The 23,007-nt window shown below is 42.9% G+C and overlaps 1 protein-coding gene across 2 annotated transcripts; it reads right to left on the bottom strand.

The window, feature by feature from the left end:
* Positions 1 to 4,789: 4,789 nt before the first annotated feature.
* On the bottom strand, positions 4,790 to 23,002 carry LOC105207858. Of its 2 annotated transcripts, none has more exons than XM_011177504.3 (4): positions 20,178 to 23,002; positions 10,032 to 10,305; positions 8,965 to 9,774; positions 4,790 to 7,256 (listed from the first exon to the last, which is right to left on the bottom strand). In XM_011177504.3, the coding sequence occupies exons 2-4, from the start codon at positions 10,295 to 10,297 to the stop codon at positions 6,554 to 6,556; spliced, it is 1,779 nt and encodes a 592-aa protein (XP_011175806.1). In that variant the 5' UTR covers positions 10,298 to 10,305; positions 20,178 to 23,002; the 3' UTR covers positions 4,790 to 6,553. The 2 variants fall into 2 exon arrangements, with proteins under 2 accessions (XP_011175806.1, XP_011175805.1); XM_011177503.3 differs by having other exon boundaries at positions 21,142 to 23,002.
* Positions 23,003 to 23,007: the final 5 nt, after the last annotated feature.

Raw genomic sequence — 23,007 nt, 5'->3', positions numbered from 1 at the left:
TATCATCTGAAATGTAGTAAATGTATAATTATATACAAGTTGAAAGAGAGAGAAAAAAAGGAAAAAATGTACGAACAGTTCAACTACAAAGAAAAAGATATTGTAATTCTGCTTGTTTCCTTTAGAGGTTCAAATTTTCAGACTTCTAACAATTCTTGAAATTTTAGTTAGTGTACCACCTTTCATCTGATTATATTTTTATGATATCTCGTCGATTTTTGAGAATTACAAGTTTTGTTAATATAACGGAAAATAATGCTTATTATCACTGTCGATAAAGTTGGTTGTGATTTTACTGACTTTTGATAAAGTTCGTGACTATTTTATCGACTGTTACAGATTACTAATTTATCACATTTAATTAACGCCAAAATATTTGCAGTTCTCAACATGAACAGAAAAATCAGGAAAATATAAGATAAGAGATGATCAAACAAAATTTTAAAAGTTGAAAATTAAAACTTATTTATTGAAAATTTTCCATCGCTTTTTGTATTGGCACGAGAAGACTACAACTGGTATTCCAACAAGACACATATGCACGCACGCATAACGCAGTCATAATGCTTGAACAATTATTTCTTGTACAATGTGTGGGTGTGTTTGTGTATATATATGCTTCTATGTTTACTATTCTGAATAATTTAGATAATCGTTACGTATTTATGTAAAACAGATTAAAGGAATAATATGAAAGATAATATGCAAAGTTATTGGAAGTTGGCTTCGTATGAGAAACACCCCGCGCTGAAATGGAACGACCATCCGATACCGTGCGATTTAATACGAGTAAGCGGCCATTCTTCTTGAAGGCTGTTCCTTTGTCATGCTTTTCGGTCAAGTTTTCGCCGTAAGGACTTCGTGTGGATCGGCCAGGGCCGTGCTCTTGCCACAGTGACCTCAAAAGAGAGAGAAAGAGAGAGAGAGAGAGAGAGAGAGAGAGAGAGAGAGAGAGAGAGAGAGAGAGAGAGAGAGAGAGAAAGAGAGAGAGAGAAACACAAAGACCCCACGAAGTACCTGATGAAGGTCAACAGTGAAGTGGAAAGAATTCCGTCGAGAACGATTTCACCTCCGTGGTCGCTCTCGTCGCCTCCGAAATTTGATAGATGAAAGACGGCCGCGCGTGGTTCGTTTGCGACACCCTATAGAGAGGAGTATAACCGAGCAGGACGGAGAACAGGACGGGGCGAGGAGGGGAAGTAATCAAGAGCGGCATTAAGAGAGCGCGCATATGTGTGGTCGTCTGGTCCCGCTGGCCCGCCGCTGGTCTTTCAACCCGCGAGCGAGTAAAAACTCTTGGGTACCTCCGGAGCTTTATTTTCGTCAGTTTTCAAGTCGGGCTCTGTGTCTAAAAGATGCACTCCCGATCGTCCCCTCTCTCGCGCGCGCGATGGGAATTCGAAGACTAGACCGAGGGAGCGGGAAGGGGCTGGAAGGGTGCGGGTAAGGGAAGAAAGGGAATCGCGCCTACGATGTCTGCAGAGCATAATGCGCCAGTATGCGTTTCCTCTCTTTTCCCTCTTGCCGCGGTATAGAGGCGATCCTGCTCCTCGGCCTCCACTCTCCTCCTCGCTCTTCGCGAGAATTCCCATTCAACGAGATTAACTTATCTCCCGATTGCGCACCAGGGTGGGCTGTCTTTGAAAGAATCGCTCGACATAAATTCCGCGTGGAGTTCTATAAATAATTGTTGACTAATAAGGCTGGGGGGGGAAAAAACGGCCGGGATATACCGCGAGATGCGCTTTCACTCGCGTTACCGTTCGCGTGAAATTGAAAATAAATTTTCTCAAAGTATCAGAGATACACGCGCGACGATAGAGAAAAAACTAGGAAAAAATTAGACTAAGGCGTTCGTTGTTTTCTTTTATTCTTATTTAACGTCGCTGACAAAGTTGCTTGTTAGTCTGAACGAGAGTTGGAGCGGCACGGCGCAGGTTCAAGTTACTCGCTCTTCCTTCCCTCGTGATGCAGCTGATAAGTCGACGTATGTACGTAATATACCAAGACCGAGGCATCGAGTCGAGTCGAGTAGAGTGCAGCGTACAACACATGGCGTGCCGTGAAGACGACACGCAGCTGGATAGGGAGACAGGACAAGAACTGACGTTTATGGGGAACCATTAGATTACGTATCTTTATTAATTCGAGGAAATCGATTTTATGTATCAATAGGAAATTAAATTTGCAGAATTTACGGCACGGTGCATAGAGCACACGTGTAGTCTGCCGAGAAGTGCCGGGGTCTCGTTTCCCGACTGGAAACCGCGCGATAAAGAGAAAGGATTAAACGGAGACGGAGTCAGAATGAAGGAGAAAGAAAAGGAGAGAGAAGGAGAGAACTCACATAAACAAAAGGTATCTTTAGATTTCTAAAAGATCCCTTGCCATGTCTTGCGATTTTTTTCGAAAAGACAGCTTTTATTTTGCGATCGAAAAGATCTTCAACATTTTGTGATATTATTTCCTGGTATCTGTGCACTGAGAAAAAAGTTATTAACTTGACTAAATTTTTCAGCTTGATTAAATTTCTTCAATTTAAGTAGTTATGTATTTATAACTTAAAAATGTAAATGCATAAACTAAACTTCAAATATTTTATATATTTAAGTCAAATATGTAAAAAGACTTGAATGGAGTTGAAAAATTTACTTATGTTAACAATTTTTTTTTCTCAATGTACGAAATGAGTTATTCATCATGTTGAATTCGAATGTATTCATGTCCATATTATATTACTTTTAGATTCAAACATATTCGAAAAACCTGAAACGCAAATTCAAAAATAAATTCATTTTTATTTATTTAATTAATTTTTATTTGCTGAGATTTTTTAAGACGTCTTCTAGAAATATCTTTGATAAGATATCTTTTAGATATCCACAAGACCTCAATATTTTCTGGGAGAGAAACAAAGAGAAGGGAAAAGAAGCTGCAAAGGAAAGTAGAAAGATTGAAAGGGGAAAGGAGGGAGGAAGGGGGAAGAGCACGTACTACGAATACGCGCGTAAATCGACTGTAGTATAATACTATGAGTCAGTCACACCCACAAGCCGGTTGTAGATTCAAGCTTTTCTCTCTTTCTATCTTCCTCTCTTTCTCTTCTCGACTTGTAATATCGCTCCTTCTTTCGTATCTCTCTTCGCACGCACAGACGCGTGCGACCGTATACGCATTGGCACGAGGTCATGCGTACCGTACCGTATCGTATCTATCGGCCTTGCTATGCCGCGTTCTAATCGTGGTGCTCAATATGCTCGTAACACGGCGGCAATAAGAACGATGCGAGCGTGGGAGTTTTCGGAGCGCGCCCCTCCCTCTGCGCCCGGATTATCGACGGCGTGATCGGCCCTGATCGATCAGGGCCGTAGCGTCACTGGTACCCAAACAGAAAATGTCACGATAACATCGAAATGAATGACATTAAAATGAATCGCGTTTGATTAAAAAGTACATTTTAATAATTATTTCGAAAAGTAGATGCGAAAATGTATCAAGATACAGAAGCACCTGAATTTCCTTTATTTTTTTTCTCAACGAGAATTTAAAAAACTTATTGAAATCGCATAAAAATGACCACCGAAGGTCTGTCGATAGAGAGATTCCTCGTTATAATTCTCGATGCAAGCGCTAACCGTCAGAGATTTCGTTTCTCGCCTCTCTGATAAGGGCACCCAACCGATCACCCCGGGGCTCCTCGCGGTCATAAACCGGTCCTGAGCCGCGGTTCGATCCGAGTGTTCAAAACACCTGACGAAACGTCCGCGGCGATGCACGATGCAACTGATAAATACAAAGGTAGCGGAGCGGGAGAAGGCAGAGAGGGCAGGACGTGCATTTGGAATGTATGCACGAAGGATCGTCTTTGTGCGGGCGACCGAACGGAACGGGTCGGCAAATCGTTCTTTCGTGGAAGGGGCACCTTAATCCCCCTCCTCTCCCCTCCCCTCCCCTCATCCTCCTTTGTTCGTTTCCCGATTTATGATTTAGCGCGGAAACCGCGAGCGGATCTGCTGATACAGATCCTCAGGGTGCCAGACGATATCGGAGAACATTGAAAGAAAATTGTTCGGGGAGAGAATCGTCGGGACAACGGAATATCTGAGCCGAAGTCGGTGCCGCGATCGAGGGCCCCGGCACGGCGGCGATCTCGCGTGAGCGCGGTCGAGTTCTTTGTGATCAGAGCTCGACCGAGAAACCGGTTTCATTGGCGGAAGGCCCTCTCGCTCTCGCCGCTTTCTTTCTCTTTGTCTCTCTCTCTCTCTCTCTCTCTCATTCTCTCCTGCTCCACGAAGCGAACCGAATATGAATCGCACGCGGGCCGTTTCAATAGACGGAGCCCCATCGACGCGGCGTGTGCGCGCGTAAACTGGTTATCGCTGATCGTATGTAATCGACATGCGGACGACACGCGTCCGCGTCGTCGGTTGCGTATCGATAAACGCGTGCATGCAGATGCGAGAGCAGCGCGACAACCCTCTTTCTCCCCCCGGCCCTTCGCTCTTTTTTTTTTTGGTTTTTTCTTTTTACGCCTGATTACGTAAGTAGGGTGCTTGTTCCGAGGCCCGCTATAATCGCGAGACTAACGAGAGAGAGAGAGAGAGCGGGCGGGAAATGATTTACTTGGAATAATTTAACGCGACCAAAATCCCGCGAATCAATTACGTGCGTGTACGCGGAAAACATGATGGGGCTATATAAAAAAAAAATGAGGGGGCTTATCGTGATGATCGTCCGCGACATTAATTGGGCCGCGAACGGACGCGAGCAGCGAACATGAGGTGCGAAGTACACTTATCAATATTTTATTACAAAATTGCAGTCATTGCACATATACATCATTTTTTACGCATTAATTTCGTGCATTTACACGAAAGTTACACACTCATTAACGTTATATAGAAATATTACAAACAGGTACAAAATCTACGCTACTTTAATTTAATTGCTACCTTACGCTATCAATCTCTCTCTTTCTCTCTCTCTCTTTCTCTCATTCACAATCGCCTGTTTGTTTATCGATTATCTAAATGCCTTGTAAGCGTTAGAGCTTGGTCTTGCTCGCGTGGAATGAAATTACGTTCGAACGCAGCGAACGATATACAAATACAAAATGCAAATACGCCGTGTCGCAACCAAACGAAATGTCGACGATGAAATCCTTAAAATCTTCGACAAATTTATCGATTTGGAATTTATTGACAATTTTTGACAGCTAAAAATTACACGAAGAAAAAAGATTTATCATTAAAATTTCATCAGACAGAAGATGAAATCTCCGTAATAAAACTTTTTTAATCTACGAAAAATTCATGTTGGAATTTATCGAGTATTTTTGAAATCCAAAAAATATGTCAATTAAAAAGATACGATATTATCATCGAAACTTCATCCATGCAGGGGATAAATTTTTAACGATGAAATCCTTGAAATCCACAAATTCACTCATTCGAATCGAATTATCAAAGAGTTTTGACATCCAAAAATATATGAGAGGAAAATAAGATTTCATCGTTGAAACTTCATCCATATTCCAGCAGTCGTATCTTCTTCAATTTGTAAATTTGGAATCATGCAATAGTTCACGTAAAAATCTGGATGATATCAATTAAAATTAAAATAAATTAGGGAGCTCCTATTGTTATAATTAGCAATATCAGTCAATACATGTATAATACATAAAAATTATAAACTTCACGAGGAGGCTAAATACGACGATATTTCATAAAAAAACAAGATTCTCAAAAAATTGTACGTTATAATCACGCATGAAGGAATAGCACTGAAATAGTTACAGTCCTCGAAGGATCGGTATGAGATCGCGTGTCGTATCTTTATAGTAATCTACAAATGTTATCCGCTACGTTCGTATTTTATCTTACTCCATCTTGGCAGTGACGATTCGTGAGCTTCGTGTTTTTGCTAATTTATTTTCTATCGCGGACGGTACGTGGAAGCTGACGCGTGTATTATTCCTATGTGTCCCGTATTTTCGAGATTCGCAAAAAAATAAAAAATCGAGAAAATAATGTTTATTAAAAAATGTTTATTATAAAATTGTGGTGGCGCCGTTAGACATGTTAGGCGAGCGCAGAGTAATACAACAGTTGCCTCGGGTAAGCACCAGGCGTTACGTTCGATCCCGGGAACCAATCGGTTTACAATTTTTCTCGCTTGTATATGGCTATTTTCTCGCAAATATGCGAATATGCGTAGTGTAATATTAAATAACCACTTGTCTTTGAAAATGTTTTCTACGCGCATGCCTACGGACTGGTCCCACATTACGGTTCTAAAAAAAAAAGGTAGCCTTTGTACATTGTGTATGTACAGATATTTGTACATTTATAAAATTACAGTTATGTACACAAGCGCACTGTATAAAAAAGGTACATCGTCGTATAAAACACAATTATTTACAAAATCTCAGGCTGTAAAAAAAGTCACAGGGCGCAATTTATTTACAACAGTCTGGCAATAAAAAAGGGGATGTGTACTTGGCCGCATGTGTATAGCTTATTTAAATAGGAGATCGTATAAATGTCCCAGGAATTTACTCCGCCTCAAGGAGTGAACCGGCAATCGGAGCGGTACCTCCGGGCCGTATCGCAACGAGATGCGGCTTCTTCCGGGGCGACGCCGCGTCGACCTGTTGGTAAACGTAATCGCTCTGTATCGGCGAACCCGAGAGCGTCTTCTGACGCTTCGCGCACGAGACTATCTGGTACATTAATCCATCCCTATTGACCTCCTGTCTAGGGAAGTCATTTAGTCGCGTGTCGAGCAAGTCGGCGGCGTCCACGAGATCGAGGTCCTCGTAGAGCTGCTCCACGACGATATCGTCGTCGACGATGTCGATCTGCTTGGCCTCGTCGTACGTAACGTTCTCGTCGTCGTTGATGACCTCGTCTACCGCGGAACCACCCGTCTCGGAATCTGCGTAACTCTCCGCGTCCTCGTACGCATCGTCGTGCCTGTCGCCCTCGTACTTCATCTCGCCCCGTTCCAAGAGCTCCAACTGGTCGGGATTCACCATGGCCCGCTTGATCGCAGTCGGATCCTTTCTCGACCATTTCCGCACCTCCTCATCCATCTTGGCCACCTTCGATGGAGCGATAGCCCAGAGACAACCCTTTCGCTGACTACCATTGCCAGGCGGCTTCTCGATCTTTTCGAAGCATTTATTTAGCGACAGATTGTGCCTCACGGAGTTTTTCCAGCCAGTCGGTGCGGTCGTGAAGTAGGGAAAGTGCCGGCTGCGTAAACGAAACGGGAAAATGGGAAATGAAGTTTACACGAATAGGAATTTTCATTAACGTAAGAAATCATGGAGAATTAAGTATATCAGAGTATTTCAGAGAATTATCTGCACTGAGAGAAAAATTCTTTTAAATAAAAACAAATTTCTACACTTCTTCATACATTTTCTTAAAACCATATATTTTGATGCATTTGTTTATTCTGTTTAAGTAAAAATATTTACTTTTAAGTAAACAGACGTATTATCTTAAGTATATAATTTTGTACAAAACAATCTGTAAATTGACTTAATTTTCGTTTAGTATAGAAAAACTAACAAAACACGTGAGACGACAGTTATTTTACGAGCATGGCCATAAGTTGCAACGACGAGAAATAAAGGCAGGTGGTAAACGAGGAGAGAGCGGGGACCGCAGTCAATTTCTAGGAGGGACTGTACTCCGGTGTGCCCCTGGTTGTTCCAAGGGCCCCATACAAAATGGCAGCTTCTCGCTTAGCTCCCTTCCCGACCCGTAAAACTCGAGAATAAAGAGGGAAAAGACAATACTTTTGCCCCTCGTACCTAAGCGCAGGCTAGGGGGCTCCGACAGTCCCTTTATCCTTCCGGCCAAATGGCCGAAAATAAGCAAACGAACGACACGTTATTCATCAAGTAAAAAGTTCCTTGTTGTTCCCGAAAATATTTCTTCACGGTTTATATTCGTTGGCAACTATCCATAACTAATGTACTAAAATGCAAGAATTTAAAAAATGTTTCAGCTTTTTAAAATTCAAAAAATATTCGAGAAAAATAAATCATTTAAAAAAGTTACTCGAAGAATTGAATTATTTCAAAAATTATTTTATTCGTAAGACAAAATGTATTTTTTTTCTGACATATTTTTGAAGGCAAAAATAATAATTTGCATCAAGAAAGAAACACTTTTCTTAAGACAATAAACAAAATGTTAATTTGAAATGCATACTTAAAAAGTTATTGAATCAGCGCTTTTATTTCTCTTCTTCTATAAATTTAGACTGTGATCTTTTACTGGTTCTAACAAGATCTCTCTCTCTCTCTCTCTCTCTCGTAATCATGTACATAAAGAATCAAAACTTTTGCGCTGATTATTTTCGTTAATTATTTTAACATTGACTTGTACTTTATTATCTTTTATCAAGTTATAAGTATTATCCCAGTAAACGAAAATGGATTAAAATGGATTGAGAAGAATTGATTTCAATGTTCGCGACTACATATTCCTGAAAATTCGAATCCAAGGCATTGCTCAATGCCTTTGTATTCATTCATTTATAGGAATTGAATTAAGCACATTTTCTATGCTTTTCAATTCAGAAACAAGTGGATCGTGAATATTGCTCAAGTCAAAATACAGTTTTTTTTAATCCAATTAAATTGAAAAAAAGTTTTTCCGTGAAAATGAACCATGAATGCTACTCAATTCAAAATTGTGAACAGGAACTGCATTATTTCATCTGAATAAAAAAAAGTTTTCATTTAAAAACGTGTCAGTTTTTGAAAACATTAAAATCCATTTTAATACCATCGGAAGCATTGACAGTTTTATTCGTATTATCGAATAGAAATGCATTCATTTCCACGGAATCCAATTTATTTTAATCCATTTTCGTTTGTTGGGTAGTTAAATATTTAAGTTGCAATGTGCCTCTTGCCGTATAACAGTTTTAACGAAGAGCACTCACCACATGAAGTTATAGATTTCGGAAACCGGTAGCGATCCCGTTCGGCTGTTCTTCAGCGCCATTGCGATGAGGCACGAGTACGAGTAAGCAGGTTTCGGATAAGAGTTATCGCGGTGCCCCGTTGTTAAGTCCTTCTCGCGCTTTGCCGCCTGTATCATCACCGTTGTTGTCGCACCCGTACTGACATCGTGCACGTTGTTGTTGTAGGACATCTGTTTGCGAATCTGTTGCAACGCCTGACCTCCCGGATTAGCTGCGAGCATCTTGATGTCCTTGACTGTGGCAGATATAGTGCTTATTTTATTGGGGTGGTGCAACCTCGTCAGCTGTATCGTCGGCGAGGAGGTGGTGATGGCGGTAGCGGTTAACGTCCTGGCGCTGACGCTAGCCGCCGACGACGACGATATCGACGTCGGCGCTTCCACGCTCAGGGGTGTGAGCGGCTGTTGAACGGCCGTGTCCTGCTCATCGTCCTCCGTCTCCTCGTCCTCCTCTTCTTCCTCCTCCTCCGTTTCCTCTTCCTCCGTCTCATACTCCGACTCGTTGTGTTCGTTCTCTTCATTCTCGATCTCCTCCTCCTCCTCGCTTTCGTTTTCTTCATCATTTTCAGTTCGCTCGACTTCACTTTCGTTCTCCGTTTCTTCCCCCTCGTTTTCGGCGGCGTTCTCCTCCACACTCGTCGTCTCCAGTATCGCTACGTCGCTGTTTGTCGCGGGGCTGCGGATAGGCATGTTGCGCGGCAGTATCAAATTCGGATCCAACGTCAAAGCCAACTCGCTGTCACTGTCCAGATTCAATTCCTCCAGGTTACTATGAAATATAAACGGTATTAAATCTTCTATAAAATTAATTAAAATTCAACGTGAGGTTTCCTTCAACTTAACTCCCGTGAATTTTCAAGTCTTAGTGAAATATTTCGAAATTTTACATTAAGTAAATTTTTTATCTCTCTTCTTCTGTAAATTTAGACTGTGATCTTTTACTGATTCTAACAAGATCTCTCTCTCTCTCTCTCTCTTTCGTAATCACGTACATAAAGAATTCCGTGAAAATTTTATTTGTCCTACCTATTCGAGCTGCGGCTCTTATCATTGAAGGCGAGTGGATCTTCATCGGGTTCCGTCAGGACGTCGTCGAAGTCGAAGCCAAGACCTGGACCGAGCCAACCAACTTGGCCCGTATTATCGCAACGTCGTATACCCATGTGTAACATCTCTGGGCGACCTTGTAAGGCGTCCGAGATGCTGTCGCTGCCGAACAGGCAGTCCCATGACAGATCCCCAGACAATCCCTCCATCCCGATATTGTACGCATTTACGGTATCCAATTCCATTCACTCGACTGCAAGAAGAATGGTGGAATCTATAGAAAGACTGTTGTCGGGAAATCTGCCGAATAACGATCTGCCGAATAACGTAAGCCAAGCTGTGCAATCCGCCGCGTGCGAATTATACTTCCGGAATAGTTTCATTTTCGTAAAAGCGACATCGCCGTAACGAGGTCACTCTATCGCAAAAGCGAAATTGTACTTTTATAGCATCATAAAGGATCTAGCTCCGTAGCTTTAATACGATATAGTGTCTCACAGAACTTTTCATGTATGTATATTTCTATCGTATGCATTTATGCGCTTCATTATATTTTGTTTCATTATCTCTCTGACTGCGTCATACATTTGTATTCCAAGCGCACTCAGAGAAAAGAGTCGTATCAGCAACTAGAAATTTGAGAACGAATAGCGCCTCAACTACGTATTATAAAGTTGTAACAAGAACAATCGATAAGTTGTATGAACTAAAAAAATATAACATTCGTTGAATAATGATAGGAAAATATTTTTAAAACCAAAGCAACTAAGTTATTTCTTACATTTCTGCCAGTATCTTCATTGAAATAAAAAATTATTTAAATAAATAATTCAAAGAAATAATTTAGTTATTTCATAAAAGATTAGTAACGTCATTTCTTGAAATCAAATAAATTTTTATTTTTCTCAAAAATACTTTTATTTCAAAGAAAATCAAATTAAAGAAACAATTTCATTAATTTGAACATAATTTTTCTCTGAATATATAACAAAAAATATATGCCAAAGTGTATTATAATAAATAATTAATCAGTTATATTATGCTTTATTTAAAAAAATGTTCATGACATTCTAGTTGTCTTAACTAGAAAAATGTAATTGTTATAACTTATGCGTATAAAGTTTGTATAATGTAGTTGAGCCGCTATTTCACTATCAATCTATAGTGCACATTAGTTGCACACTAACTATATTTTTTTAGTATGTAGTACTATGGTACTAATAAGTATTATTATTTTATAAAATTAGTGACAGGTACTTGAATTTGAATTGGATTGTCAAATTTATAGTTGCCAAAACTATTTCGTTTTCCATCGTTTCCAACTCGTCTGAATTTTGATGCGCACATTTTTTTTTCTTTTTATAGCGACACCCAGAGCATTTTTCGAATCGGCAGTTCGTAGATCGATCATTCGCGCGGGGTGCTTCGTGTAAGGGCACCCAGACCGTTGTCTACGGCATCGCGAGTCGCTCCGTCTGGAGGAATAATAGCACGTGAGAGTTCCCGAGAGAGTTGCTCCGCCGAATGAAAGCAGATCTGCGCCTCAAAATACCGGGGCTTATCCGCTGATCGAGGCGGTTCAGGGATCAACCTTCGTTCGCGTCTCCTAAATCCATAAATCATCTTCGACGGCCTCCTCCTTTTGTGCGTCGATCGATTTTAAATTAAAAATATAAAGAAACGGGAATGCGTCGTAAATGATTAGATTTGTGGAGATGAGCGTCTCCCCGCAAATTACGTCCGACCGTCCCGATTGCTTCGAAAATTCCCACGTTATCGCGCGTCTTTATCGGCGTCGCGTGAGTCTCGCGGATATAGTGGAGTACTAGGATCGACGGCTTAGTGTCTCACTACGCCAGGCAAAGACGATAGATTCTGCACGTACGCGGGAACGTGGCGTATATAGCAGCGCGCGTACACAATTACACGCGCATGCCGCTGCATGTGTAGGTATGGTAGAAGAGCGAGTGAGAGAGAGAGAGAGAGAGTATACACGCGAGGATCTTGAACCCACAACCGGCTTGTGGGTGTGACTAACTCATAGTACTACAGTTGGCTTACTATATGCACGGGGCTCCGTAGTAGAACCTCCTCTCTCACTCCTCTCCCCCTACGGCTCGTCCCCCCCTACGGCTCGTCCGCGGCTCTGTTTTTCCCCCCCTTCCGTCCTCCCTCTCTGTCTCTTTCCATGATTATCTCTCATTAAAAACTAATAACGGACAATCGACGAGCGCCGACGAGCGGAAACGTCGCCGGAATAAGCGAATACAAAAGGGAGCCTACTTATGGGAAGAGATAACGTCGAAGCTGAAACGGTCAGTGCGCGAATTTTAATAAGTTTCGTCGCTCGTTGAAATATCAGAGAGTCACGCGCATATACACATACATTTCGTTGCGTTTCGAGCGCGATACGAAGTTTGCAGTTGCATGGTAAACGAAAAGAGGAACCCTCTTTTCCTCGTCCGCGCCACAGGCGCAGAGGCGAATGTCAGCCGGGCGGGCATCGATTCGAATATCCCACCGCGTAGATTGTGCGTAGTCGCAACATCCGGATCTCGCGATGGACCAACCGTAGATACACACAGCCGCGCCGTCTCCGCTCGGCCCGCGCTTTTCGCCGAGTATCGATCTGATATGTCTCTCTCTCTCCCTACTCATCCCCCCCCCTCCGTTCCTCGCCCGGCCTCACCCTGTCCCCCTGACATCCACCCTTGGTCGTATCCTTCTACCCCTCCCCCCGCGGGGTCGCCGCGGCACGGCCAGTATTTGTGAGCTGCAGGAGAGTGTGCACCCCGCGCGCAGCGTGCACCAATGCCGCGCCCAGGTTCGTCAGGGTGGCACCCTAAACTCTCTCCCCTGCCCCCGTTTGCCCGTTTGAAAATTTACCCCTCTCTCTTTCGCCCTCCGTCTCCCTTACCGGTTCCCCAGCGCAGGCGGCTGCTGCTGCTGTTGCTCGTTACCCCTTAATACCGCTCGGGGCGAATTAATGCTTCTATCTTTGTAAATAGGAAAGCAGATATCGGATTTTGTGTTACTCGTCATTTTTAGCAAGTTTCGGAATACACGACCACTGCTGCCGCTTCCGCCGCGCTAAAAGGTTTTCTAAATAATTGCGCTGTCGCTTCGGCTGCTCCGAACGATAATTCGCGAACGGGAAATGAGTACGATTGACTTAATCATTGATTTAATTATGAGAAATCGTTATTAAGGAAATTTCATTACAATGAGAAATACGTTACGAACTTGATGGCGTTATAAGCGATTTTATCTTTTGGAACGTAATTTTTTTTCTTTCCATTCTGTATACCGCTAGCTAACGGTAATTGAAAATGTTTTGATACACGCGCGATGAAGCTTTCGACTTCACAGCTGAATTTAGAGGCGGCAACGGTGGCGCGCGCCGCTAAAATCATTTATTCCCATCAGTCACGACACCACTCCCGATGGATTAATACCGATATGTGTCACTTATGCGGGACGGAGCGGTTGGCGTGCACAATGACGTGTCTGTGCGCACGTCGCAGCGACGTACAACGCGTGGCATCGTACGCACGTGGCCGCGCGGAATTGGCGCGAAAAAGTCTTGTTGTCGATGTCGCGTCTCGCGTTACGTCCGTCGGAGCGACGATCGCACGTACCTCAGGTCGAGTCTCGCAACGCGGTATAACGACAGAGTATTCAGAAAAGTGCAAAAAGTTTCTCAAACGCGATCCCGTTCATCTTTCGAGACGCACCGTTCGCATCCTCCCAAGTAAACGAGTGCGAGCTATTGGTTGCACACAAAAAAAGTTTCCTACGTTTAAGTAAATACAGGTGATAGACAAAATAATGTAAACACCTAGGAAACGCACCGTTTCTTTTATTAATAAGAGATTAATCCAACACGTGTCTTTATTTTATCTTTGTTTGAAAGGAGATCATACAATACTTGAACAAGTCGGCAATGGAACGTTATATTATTCTTCTAGCAGAACATTTTTTGATTATACAAGAGACGTTAGAGAAAGAAATTTGCTCCTGATGCTATTTTCCAAAATTGCCATCTGTTCTTCAAGATTTCAAGCCAGATTTTTCCTAGCCAACATAACTGCCCGACTTAGATATTATCGAGTCGTTGTGAGCAGTTTCGAAGAGCAGTGTGAAAAACAGATTTTCTTCTCCAACATCCCTTGCATATTCCAATATTCCTTAAAAAGTATTCCGAACGGTATAACATTGCACACATGTTAACATTGTAATTCTGGTACTTACGCCGCAGAAATTAGAAAAAATAAAAGTGGAGATAACTTGCCAGCAACTACTCCGTTAGTGTGCTGTACTTTTAGTTTTTTATTCTTTATATTAACGTGAATTGAAACAATTTGCCAATGCTACGAGTGGCGCAGTGATGTATTAAAATCCACGTAATGATTTCTCTTTCAATAGAAAGTGCAAAAGGTTTCTTTCATGATATATAAGTGTAGAGGTAAAGAATGAAGTGCACGAAAATACAAGTGCTTAGCTCTTGTGTTCTTTGTTCAGTTTAATTGACCCATGTCATGAGTAGCACAAATCCCATCCCTTTTGATACACGGTAAAAATGTAAGGGTTCTTTAAAGTTTCCTCCAAATATAAGAAAAATAAATATTTCGCATTTCTATTTTTTTTTATAGTAGTTTTTATAGTATACAATTCGTTTCTCTTAAACGAATAGTATGTAGTACTAATAAATAGTACTTGATAAATTAAGTTTTCGTTAGGTGTGACGTATATACCAGAGTTACCCTAAACCTTATTGTAAACAAAGATACATTTAACATTATTTCCTCGATTTAAATAAATATTAGCTAGTAAAAATTAATTTATTTTCAAACTCGGAAAATATTTCTTTAAATCAAGGAAACTATGTTGAAATAAATATATAATTTACTTGAACATAAAAATAATTTTTTCAGTGTATAAAAATCTGTTTCGCACGTCCATTCTCTTCATTCCCTCGTTTTTAACGTCTGTTGTACGTGCGATTGCGTGGGAATAAACAGCCATTTGCGGGATGTTTCGTCAAGCATTGGCCGTACATCCGAATATCGATTACGACGCGTTTATCGTATCCGAGAGATATTTCTTCGCTTGTCCGCGTTTCACGGCTCGTGGGCCGCGTGATTTAGAAAGGAGCGGCGCGAGCTATCCCTTTCTAGATCGCCAACGTCGGCTCCTAATAACATACTTACCGCGGCTAAACGAGATTATCGTTGCGACTGTACGTACACGATTACTTCGATCGTTTTCCTATGCACCGCGGCGCATATATCCGTGGGATATAAGCCAGCGGACAGCCGCGGCGCCGTCCGCGGGCGGTCTTTTTCCGGACGCGGTCTTCTCTTAAACATAAGCGGGAGTTATCGAGATTAAGGGAGATTAATGCATTGATGATACTTTCCCAACTCGATTACGAAAGGTAATCGTGTAATTGCGCACCTGAGACGAAACGTCTCCTCTACGGCTTAAGTCGATCTCACGGTGTGTTTACTAATCCTGCCTGCCGCTAATTCGATGGGTACCTTAGGCTCGAAACTTTTTGCTTTCACTGGCCAGAGACTGGCGATGAGCCAATCCGAGATCTTGCAAAATTTCGCACGTTAGCGCGGAACCGAACGTATAACGTACCCGCCTTCCACAATGAAACGCGTTTCCCAATGTACCGCTCGACTTACAGAAATTACAATGCACCTCGATGCATGCGAGACAAACGGGCAAAACGGCTGGAATAAAGATCAGTCGATTGTACCGCGAATAATTCTATCGATATAAAATTGCGAAACTCCGCCCGTGTCCGCGTTGAGAGAACGTTGTATTATTCCGCGATCGTTATTCTTTCCCACGCGTAGGCTGTTGCGTGTTTCCGTGTAAGTAAAAACGCGCGTTGCAAATCGCATCATCGCGAGCGTGATATCAGAGGCGCAAGAAGCGCGGCGCGGCGCGACGAGGCTCCGAATCGAAACGGGAATTGGGCCTGATCGCATTAGAATTTCCGAGGCTCGTACCGATATTATCGAAGCGCCGCCGTGCCGGCCGCGCGAAAGTGGCCGCGGCGAGCGTGTTTCCATTCCGCGTTCCCGCTCTCGCGTCATCGCTAAAACGAAAGATTCGCGCGGCGGCACAGCACGACGAGCGAGGCAGCACAACAACGGCGCGAAAGCACGAAAGCACAATGGCGCGTTAACCCGTTGCGCCGCGCCGCGCCGCGCCGCGCGCCGTTACGCGCGCGAGCCCGCGCGGCCTAACGACGCGAGGAGCCTCGCCGATTGTTTCGCAAATTCGTTTGCGCGATGAAAGAGACGGGGGAGCAGCGTCCGTCGACCGCCAAATTGAAATGCGCTCTTTCATCGCGCTTTTTTTCTTTTTTATCAACGATCTCCTTCTCTCCCGCCGCGCAACGCGGGACTTTCTATTCCATGAATTATTTATAATTCGCTCGCGCCGAGAATAGATTATATTTATATGTAACGAAACCGATAATTAAGTCCGCGAGTGTATTCCGAGTGTTCGAGGATTCGGGGGGTGACCGATTTGCGCAAAGATGGACGTGAAGACTCGTCGGGATTAAAATTAGAAGTATCTAATATTCATCACCGCTCGTCGCACGTAACTTTCAGGAGTCCCCTAAGCATGCGAGAATAACGGAAGGGAAACCTTTCCTACGGCAGAGCGGCACTTTTCCACTTGGCGAATCGTTTACAACGTTGCGACCAGCCGTGTCGTGATTCGTCAAGATTTATCTTTCGGCGACACAGAGTCAAATGGGAAACTGCACGACGCAATAAGATCGCGTGCTCCACAATGAAGATATTATTCTTCTCCCGGTCATGTAAACCGGAAATGAGCAAATTTACCGAGTAACACGTAATTCATTATCGTAGAAAATGTAGAAATTATCTCAAAGTTTTATTTGTAAACATCAGACATCTGCTTAATTACACGAAAAGTATAATTTTGCTGAATATTTAAAAATTTAGCTGAATACAGACCTGAAAGATAAATACCTGAAAAAAAACCTGAAAATAATTTTGTTGGACCATTAAAATAATTAAGTACACAAAAAAAGTATTTTTAAATCGTCAATTATATTCTCATGTATAAGAGTGTAAAATATTTTTGAAAGAATTTGATAATCTTAAACTCATATAAACTTGTTTAGAAATGTGTTTGCTATATAAAGCAAATTATGAGATCATCAAATTCTTTCAAGATTTTCTCTTGCTTATATAAGAGAATATAATTATTAATTTGCTAACCCAGAGAAAAGTTATGTTTAAATTGATGAAATTATTTCTTTCTTTTCAAGTTAAAGTAAAAATATTTTTGAGGAAAATATAGATTTATTTAATTTCATAAAATTAGTTTTTTTTAAAGTAAATAAATTATTTGCTCAAATTATTTATTTAAACGAATAATTTTTTAATTCAAAAAAGTACTGACAGAGATGTCAGTACTTTCTTTGAATTAAAGAATTATCGTCTGTACTGTAAGAAATAATTTAGTTGTTCTGGTTTTAAAAATATATTTTTTTTATTAGAAAAGATTTTTGTTACATAACTGAACTGTTTCATTGATTTTCTAATAAAAGGAACAACTAACAGGATTTATTCACATCAAAGAAATTTTTCTTTAATCGCACAAATAGCAAGCACAATTTTTTTTATTTAAACAAATATTTTTTACTCTAAGAAACTTTTCTCTAAGTATGGTAATAATGATGCAAAACATTTCAACATTTCAGCTTGAACAACATATTTATTTTCAATGTAGCAATTATTTTTAGATCTGTATTTGGCTAAATCCATTTTATTTTTGTAACACTAAATCGTTATCTACTACATCAAAATCTTTGGCGTTCAAAATTTCCCACGGTATATAATAAGGATGTATGATAAAAACTGTCATAGTGACACTCGTTGCAAATACCTCGTTCCACCGGTATCGGAAAGGAAACACATTACTTCTGTGCACCAGCAGAAAATAATTTTCTCTTCACCGGTTTTTCTTAATGTGAGCGTGAAGAAATGGAAAAAATATATATATCCATAAAAAAAAAGAGACATTCCACCGTACATGCAGAAAAATATCGTAGTAAGAACGATTAATCGATTAACTAATTAGTAACGGTTATCTTTACAAACCAATATTTTCTTAAAACACCCAAAACTTTTTCAATATTTGAAATAATATTCACTTAAAATAAACTTCTGTATGAACGCAGAAAGACATGTTGTAAATCACTTGAATCAAATAATTACTTATTTCGTAAATATTTCATAAGTTTATATATCCGCAAGTCTATCATAAATTCATTATAAGCACACTTGGTACGATTTAATTGAGCACTTCAATTAAAAATAAAACTTTGATTTGCTCATTATTCTAACTTTTCTTCGATACACTTTTGTAATATTTCTGGAGAGTATAAATTCTTTTTTTAATACATAAATTTTTGTTCTAAAATTTGTAATGAGTATATTTTAAGAATTCAAGTGCTAAAAAAATAATTCTCTGCTAAAGGTAACCGTTACTTACTGAAAGAAAAAAAAAAAAGTAAACCGAGCAATCTTTTCTTAGCAGTACAATTGATCTTTCTCTGTGTTTCTCCGTTCCTTTTCGTCCTTTTTGTCCTGGTCTGCGCTCTTTCCGTCTTTCTTCCGAGGTCTCGAAGAAGTAATCGCCCGGGAGCACGAAGAGGAACGAAAAAATACCGTGCGAGAATGGGACACGATACGAGAAAAGATGGAGGAAGAAGAATGTGAATTTCGGGCCGTACCTGCAGGATTGTGAAGCCTACGCTTCCTGCGGTGGGCATATGGCGAGGAGAAGAGGGTCAGAAGGGATTCGGGGGTACCGGGGGTTTCCCGGAAGGTTCTCACGGTCAATAGCTTTCCCAGCGGCATGCGGCTGGAAAGTGGCTCGGAGGGGCTGCCCTTCCCGCCCCCTCCCTTGCCCTGTCCCCTCGGTTTCTCTCTACCGTTCCTTTTCCGTCCTTGCCCGCAGGCCACATTTCGTATTTCGTTGCTTCCCTTGTTCTCTAGCCTTTTGAAAATTCGAAATGATTTTTTATTTACGCAACTTATCCCTGACGGACAGGCGATAAACGAGGAGTTTACGAGGACGTTTCATAAATCACAATATCCTTGGGGAAGTGGCTAACGAATGAACCAGAGGATGAGAAACCAGATTTCACTTCGGCGACGTTATTCCGGCGGCCAATTAACGTTCGCGATCCGCGCGAAATTACTATTCGTGGCTATCAATGGAAATCGATACCGCCGTTGGCGGTTTCGGCGACGAGGACCAACGCCGCCGTCGCTGCCGCCGTCGTCGTCGTCGTTGCAGTTTATCCGCCGGCTGCGGATAATTAGGCGGGAATCGTCGCGATACTGCGTAACTATATCTGTTCAATACTGATGAGGGAGACGAGGGCAGCAGTCTCGAGATGGGCGGAAATTGGAAAACTGGCGCGCGCCGAGTCTACGTCTCGCGGACGGATATCGCGCGATTCCTGCGGTTTCCGGTTTTTCGCGGAAAATCTTTTATTCCGCGAAGGAAAAAATAAAGCTTTCGTTCCTCCGAATTCGAGATAGAAAATGGTCGGAAACAAGGATAAATTAAGAGCGAAGCGCAGAGCGCGTTGCTTTCGGAGCACGGATACTTCGATTTACCGATTTACGGAAAATTCCGAGAAACTTCGGGGAATTTCAGGACAATTTTAGACAGGAAGGGAACGTTTGTTCGCAATTTTAACTGCCAATAGCAAACCGGGCATTTCTCTCGTCGCTTGTATCTTTCCCTCGAGCGTGTTGTCTTTCTCTCTCTCTCTCTCCTTCTCTCTACGAGCGTATTTGCATATTACCTCTCTCGGTTACGCGTACTTACTTTCCACTGTCCGTAACTTACTGGACCTACTACGTGCGTGTGTATCCATTTACCCATCTCCGACCGGGCGCTCAAGGGAACTCTGTGTCACGGAGTGCATAACGCTTTCTTTCTCCCTTCCCCTTCGGTCCCTCTCTTTCAAGCGCACACCTTTACGCATCCTTGCATGCATACGCGACACACACACACATGCATGCACAACACACAAGCGTTCACGCATACCTATCCGATGCCGTTTTTGTTGCGTATGCATTTCTCGTACATCGACATCCGTCAATGCGCGCGAGTATTCACACTGCCGTTGTTTTTTTTGGGCATTCTCCGCGCCTAATAATTAACGGTTCGTTCCTCATCTATCTTCTATCCTCTATCACTCTCTCTCCAACGCGAAAAGAGGAGAGACGAACCATGCGAGAAGCACAATCTTAAAGCGCACACTGAAAACGAACCACAACGCGTTTTCTGTCTCTTTCTCTCTCCCTCTCGTGTCACGCACTCTTCCCGCCGAAACTTTACGGCGCCGTACTCCCGCGCCCATGAGCCGCTCATTCACGCCACGAGCGGTTTTGACACAAGGCGGAAGAGGCGGCCCCTGATTGTTTACGCCTAGCCGGCAACGACGGCGGCCGATCGTCGTTGCAACGCGCGATTACGATCTGCGGGATTCGAGCGCCGTAGTCGTCGCGTCGAAATAACCGCGGATCGACCGCGAGAGAGAGAGACGAGGATAGCGACCGGCGACGGGAGAAACGTCGGAGGCGACGACGAGCGGACGTAACGAGACGAATTATTATTTTTTTTTTCTTTCTTTTCCACGATCGCGCGAACGTTCACCCAACGTGTAACCCAGAGTCACAGTCCGAAACGAGAGGAGACGAGGCGGGTGGGCGAGAAGAGGAGAAAAAAACAACAGCGTCGTCGATCTCGCTCGTTGTGTCTGGCTCCAATATATACACGTATACAATCTCGTTCTTCTTGACAGACGGCGCGAGAGAGAGAGAGAGAGAGAGAATGTGAGCGAACGAACGCGCGCGCGCGCACCGGCGAGAATCGCTCGGAACGAGACTGGACGGATGGAACGGGACGAGACGAGACGAGACGAGAAGAGACGAGACACGAGAATGGGCAACAACACTTTCACGGGGCGATATTCACGCGGCGCTTAATGTAATGGCGCCAGACCTACCGTATATCGATACTGCGCGTCCGTGGTTTTCCGAATCACACTGGCCTGTCCGCGTCCGCCGACACTTTCACACATATATTTACGTTGCGAGTCGCAGTCGAAATTTTCGGCGCAGCGACCATGTATAAACGTACACCGACACGGGTCCCCCTTGACGGAACTGAGGCAACGTTGGTTGACACGAGCTGGCCCGTGAACAAAGACCACAAGATTTCAAATCCCGCCACGCCGATTGGCCGGCCGCGGTCACGTGGCCACGGCGCCTGGCGCCCTATTGGCTGGCCGCCACGGGGGTGCGAGGACGTTTTGAACGATGCGCCGCAATGCACATGGCTGACAAAGGCAGACTTGCCGCGGGGGAGTCTCGCGGGTCGAGGCACGATCGACAGGAAGCTCGACACCCGGACGATGACGATGACGGCGAGGAGGCTGCCTCTTTCCCGCGAGCGCGCGTTCGACGTGCACACACACACGCACCTCGGCACACACACCGCAGCGCGCGAGACTCCCTAACCTTCCCCACTCGAAAAATGGCCGAACCCAAAACAACACCGCGCGCGCGGTAAGTCGTCGCTCGTCGACGACACGGTGGCACCTTGTCCCCACGTTGTACCGCCTGCGGCCGTCCGTCCGCGAAATCGCGCGATTTCTTCACCACCTCCGCGACGCGCGCCAACGTACGTACGCGAGTTGCGTCGCGAGCGCGGCGAGTAATCGCCGTCCCGTGAACGAGATTGAAAACGACGGGCGAGTCCATTGCGGCCACTACGGAGGGGAGTCAGGCAGACCGCCCGGCCACGTTAAGAATGAAACACTACGCGGCGCGATAATGGCGGGAAGGTATGTATACACACGCGCGCACGCGGCACATGGGGGCATATTTATCGACTCCGAACGCTCGAGAACGCACACCGCGCACAACTTTTCGTCACGTTTCTTCTCGCTCTCCTCTTCGCGCGCGAAATTTCTCACATTTTTTTTCTTTCTCCTCTCTCACTCTTACTCTATCTCTCCGGCGCTATTTTCTTCGACGTAACTTTTACCTCCAAAATCAATAGATGGTCGCTTATCTCAAATTATCCATTGTACATGCTTTTCTCCGTACTTTATTCATAAAGCTTGTCGTCACCTGAATATACATCTCTTTGCGATACTTCCTTAATAAAATACGCATTACAAAATTTTATTTGGATTATTTCAGTCTATTTGGTCGTTTCAATGAATACATGGCTCCGTTCCCACGTTGTGTCTCGGTCTTGATTCTTCGTCGAGCGAGTATACGCGCTTCCGTGTATATTGTCAACTTCATATAAAAATAGCACCTGCTGCAGATACTTCACTGGAAGTAATCTCAAGAAACTTCTCTAATTTAAATAGATTGCTCTAGTCCCGTTTGTTGCACCATTGTTTCCTTCATTGTCTACTTCTTAATCTTGAACGTTTGACTTTTTCCATTAATCATCCAAATCCTGTATCATTTCGCTGGTATTGCCGTTATTCACGTATCCACGTTAGCCTCTATTTATCTTTGTACTGAAGAAACAGTATCTCTTTGCCTTTATTATTTTGAAATTCAAATAGCTTCAAGAATATTTGCTCTTCATTCTTCTTTCTTTATAGTATTTCTCAGTTAAATATATATATATCTCCAAACAAATTCATCCAACAGTAATATAAACATTTGAAATATCCTCATAACATTAGTGTATATAATATAAATGCAATATAGAAATATATTGTCTTAGTATAATTGCACATTGATGCAATCTCTTGAACCCAAGAGATTTTAATTAATAAGCTCATCCAGAATAAACTGGCATTAGCCCTAAATATTCAACTATGGCACTTTAAAAATCTGATGAGTAT

This window comes from Solenopsis invicta, chromosome 3 (genome assembly GCF_016802725.1).
Source record: "Solenopsis invicta isolate M01_SB chromosome 3, UNIL_Sinv_3.0, whole genome shotgun sequence".
NCBI classification, from domain to species: Eukaryota; Metazoa; Arthropoda; class Insecta; order Hymenoptera; family Formicidae; genus Solenopsis; species Solenopsis invicta.
Note: the sequence above shows the minus strand (reverse complement) of the source record. Positions and strands in the feature narration are given on the sequence as shown.

What these genes read in the sequence shown, in the direction of transcription:
- LOC105207858 (XM_011177504.3), bottom strand. Translation starts at nt 10,297, where the DNA reads ATGGAATTGGATACCGTAAATGCGTACAATATCGGGATGGAGGGATTG. An exon ending in AAGAGCCGCAGCTCGAATAG is followed by an intron (nt 9,775 to 10,031) that starts GTAGGACAAATA and finishes TATATTTCATAG; the next exon opens with TAACCTGGAGGAATTGAATC. An exon ending in GAAATCTATAACTTCATGTG is followed by an intron (nt 7,257 to 8,964) that starts GTGAGTGCTCTT and finishes TCGTTTACGCAG; the next exon opens with CCGGCACTTTCCCTACTTCA.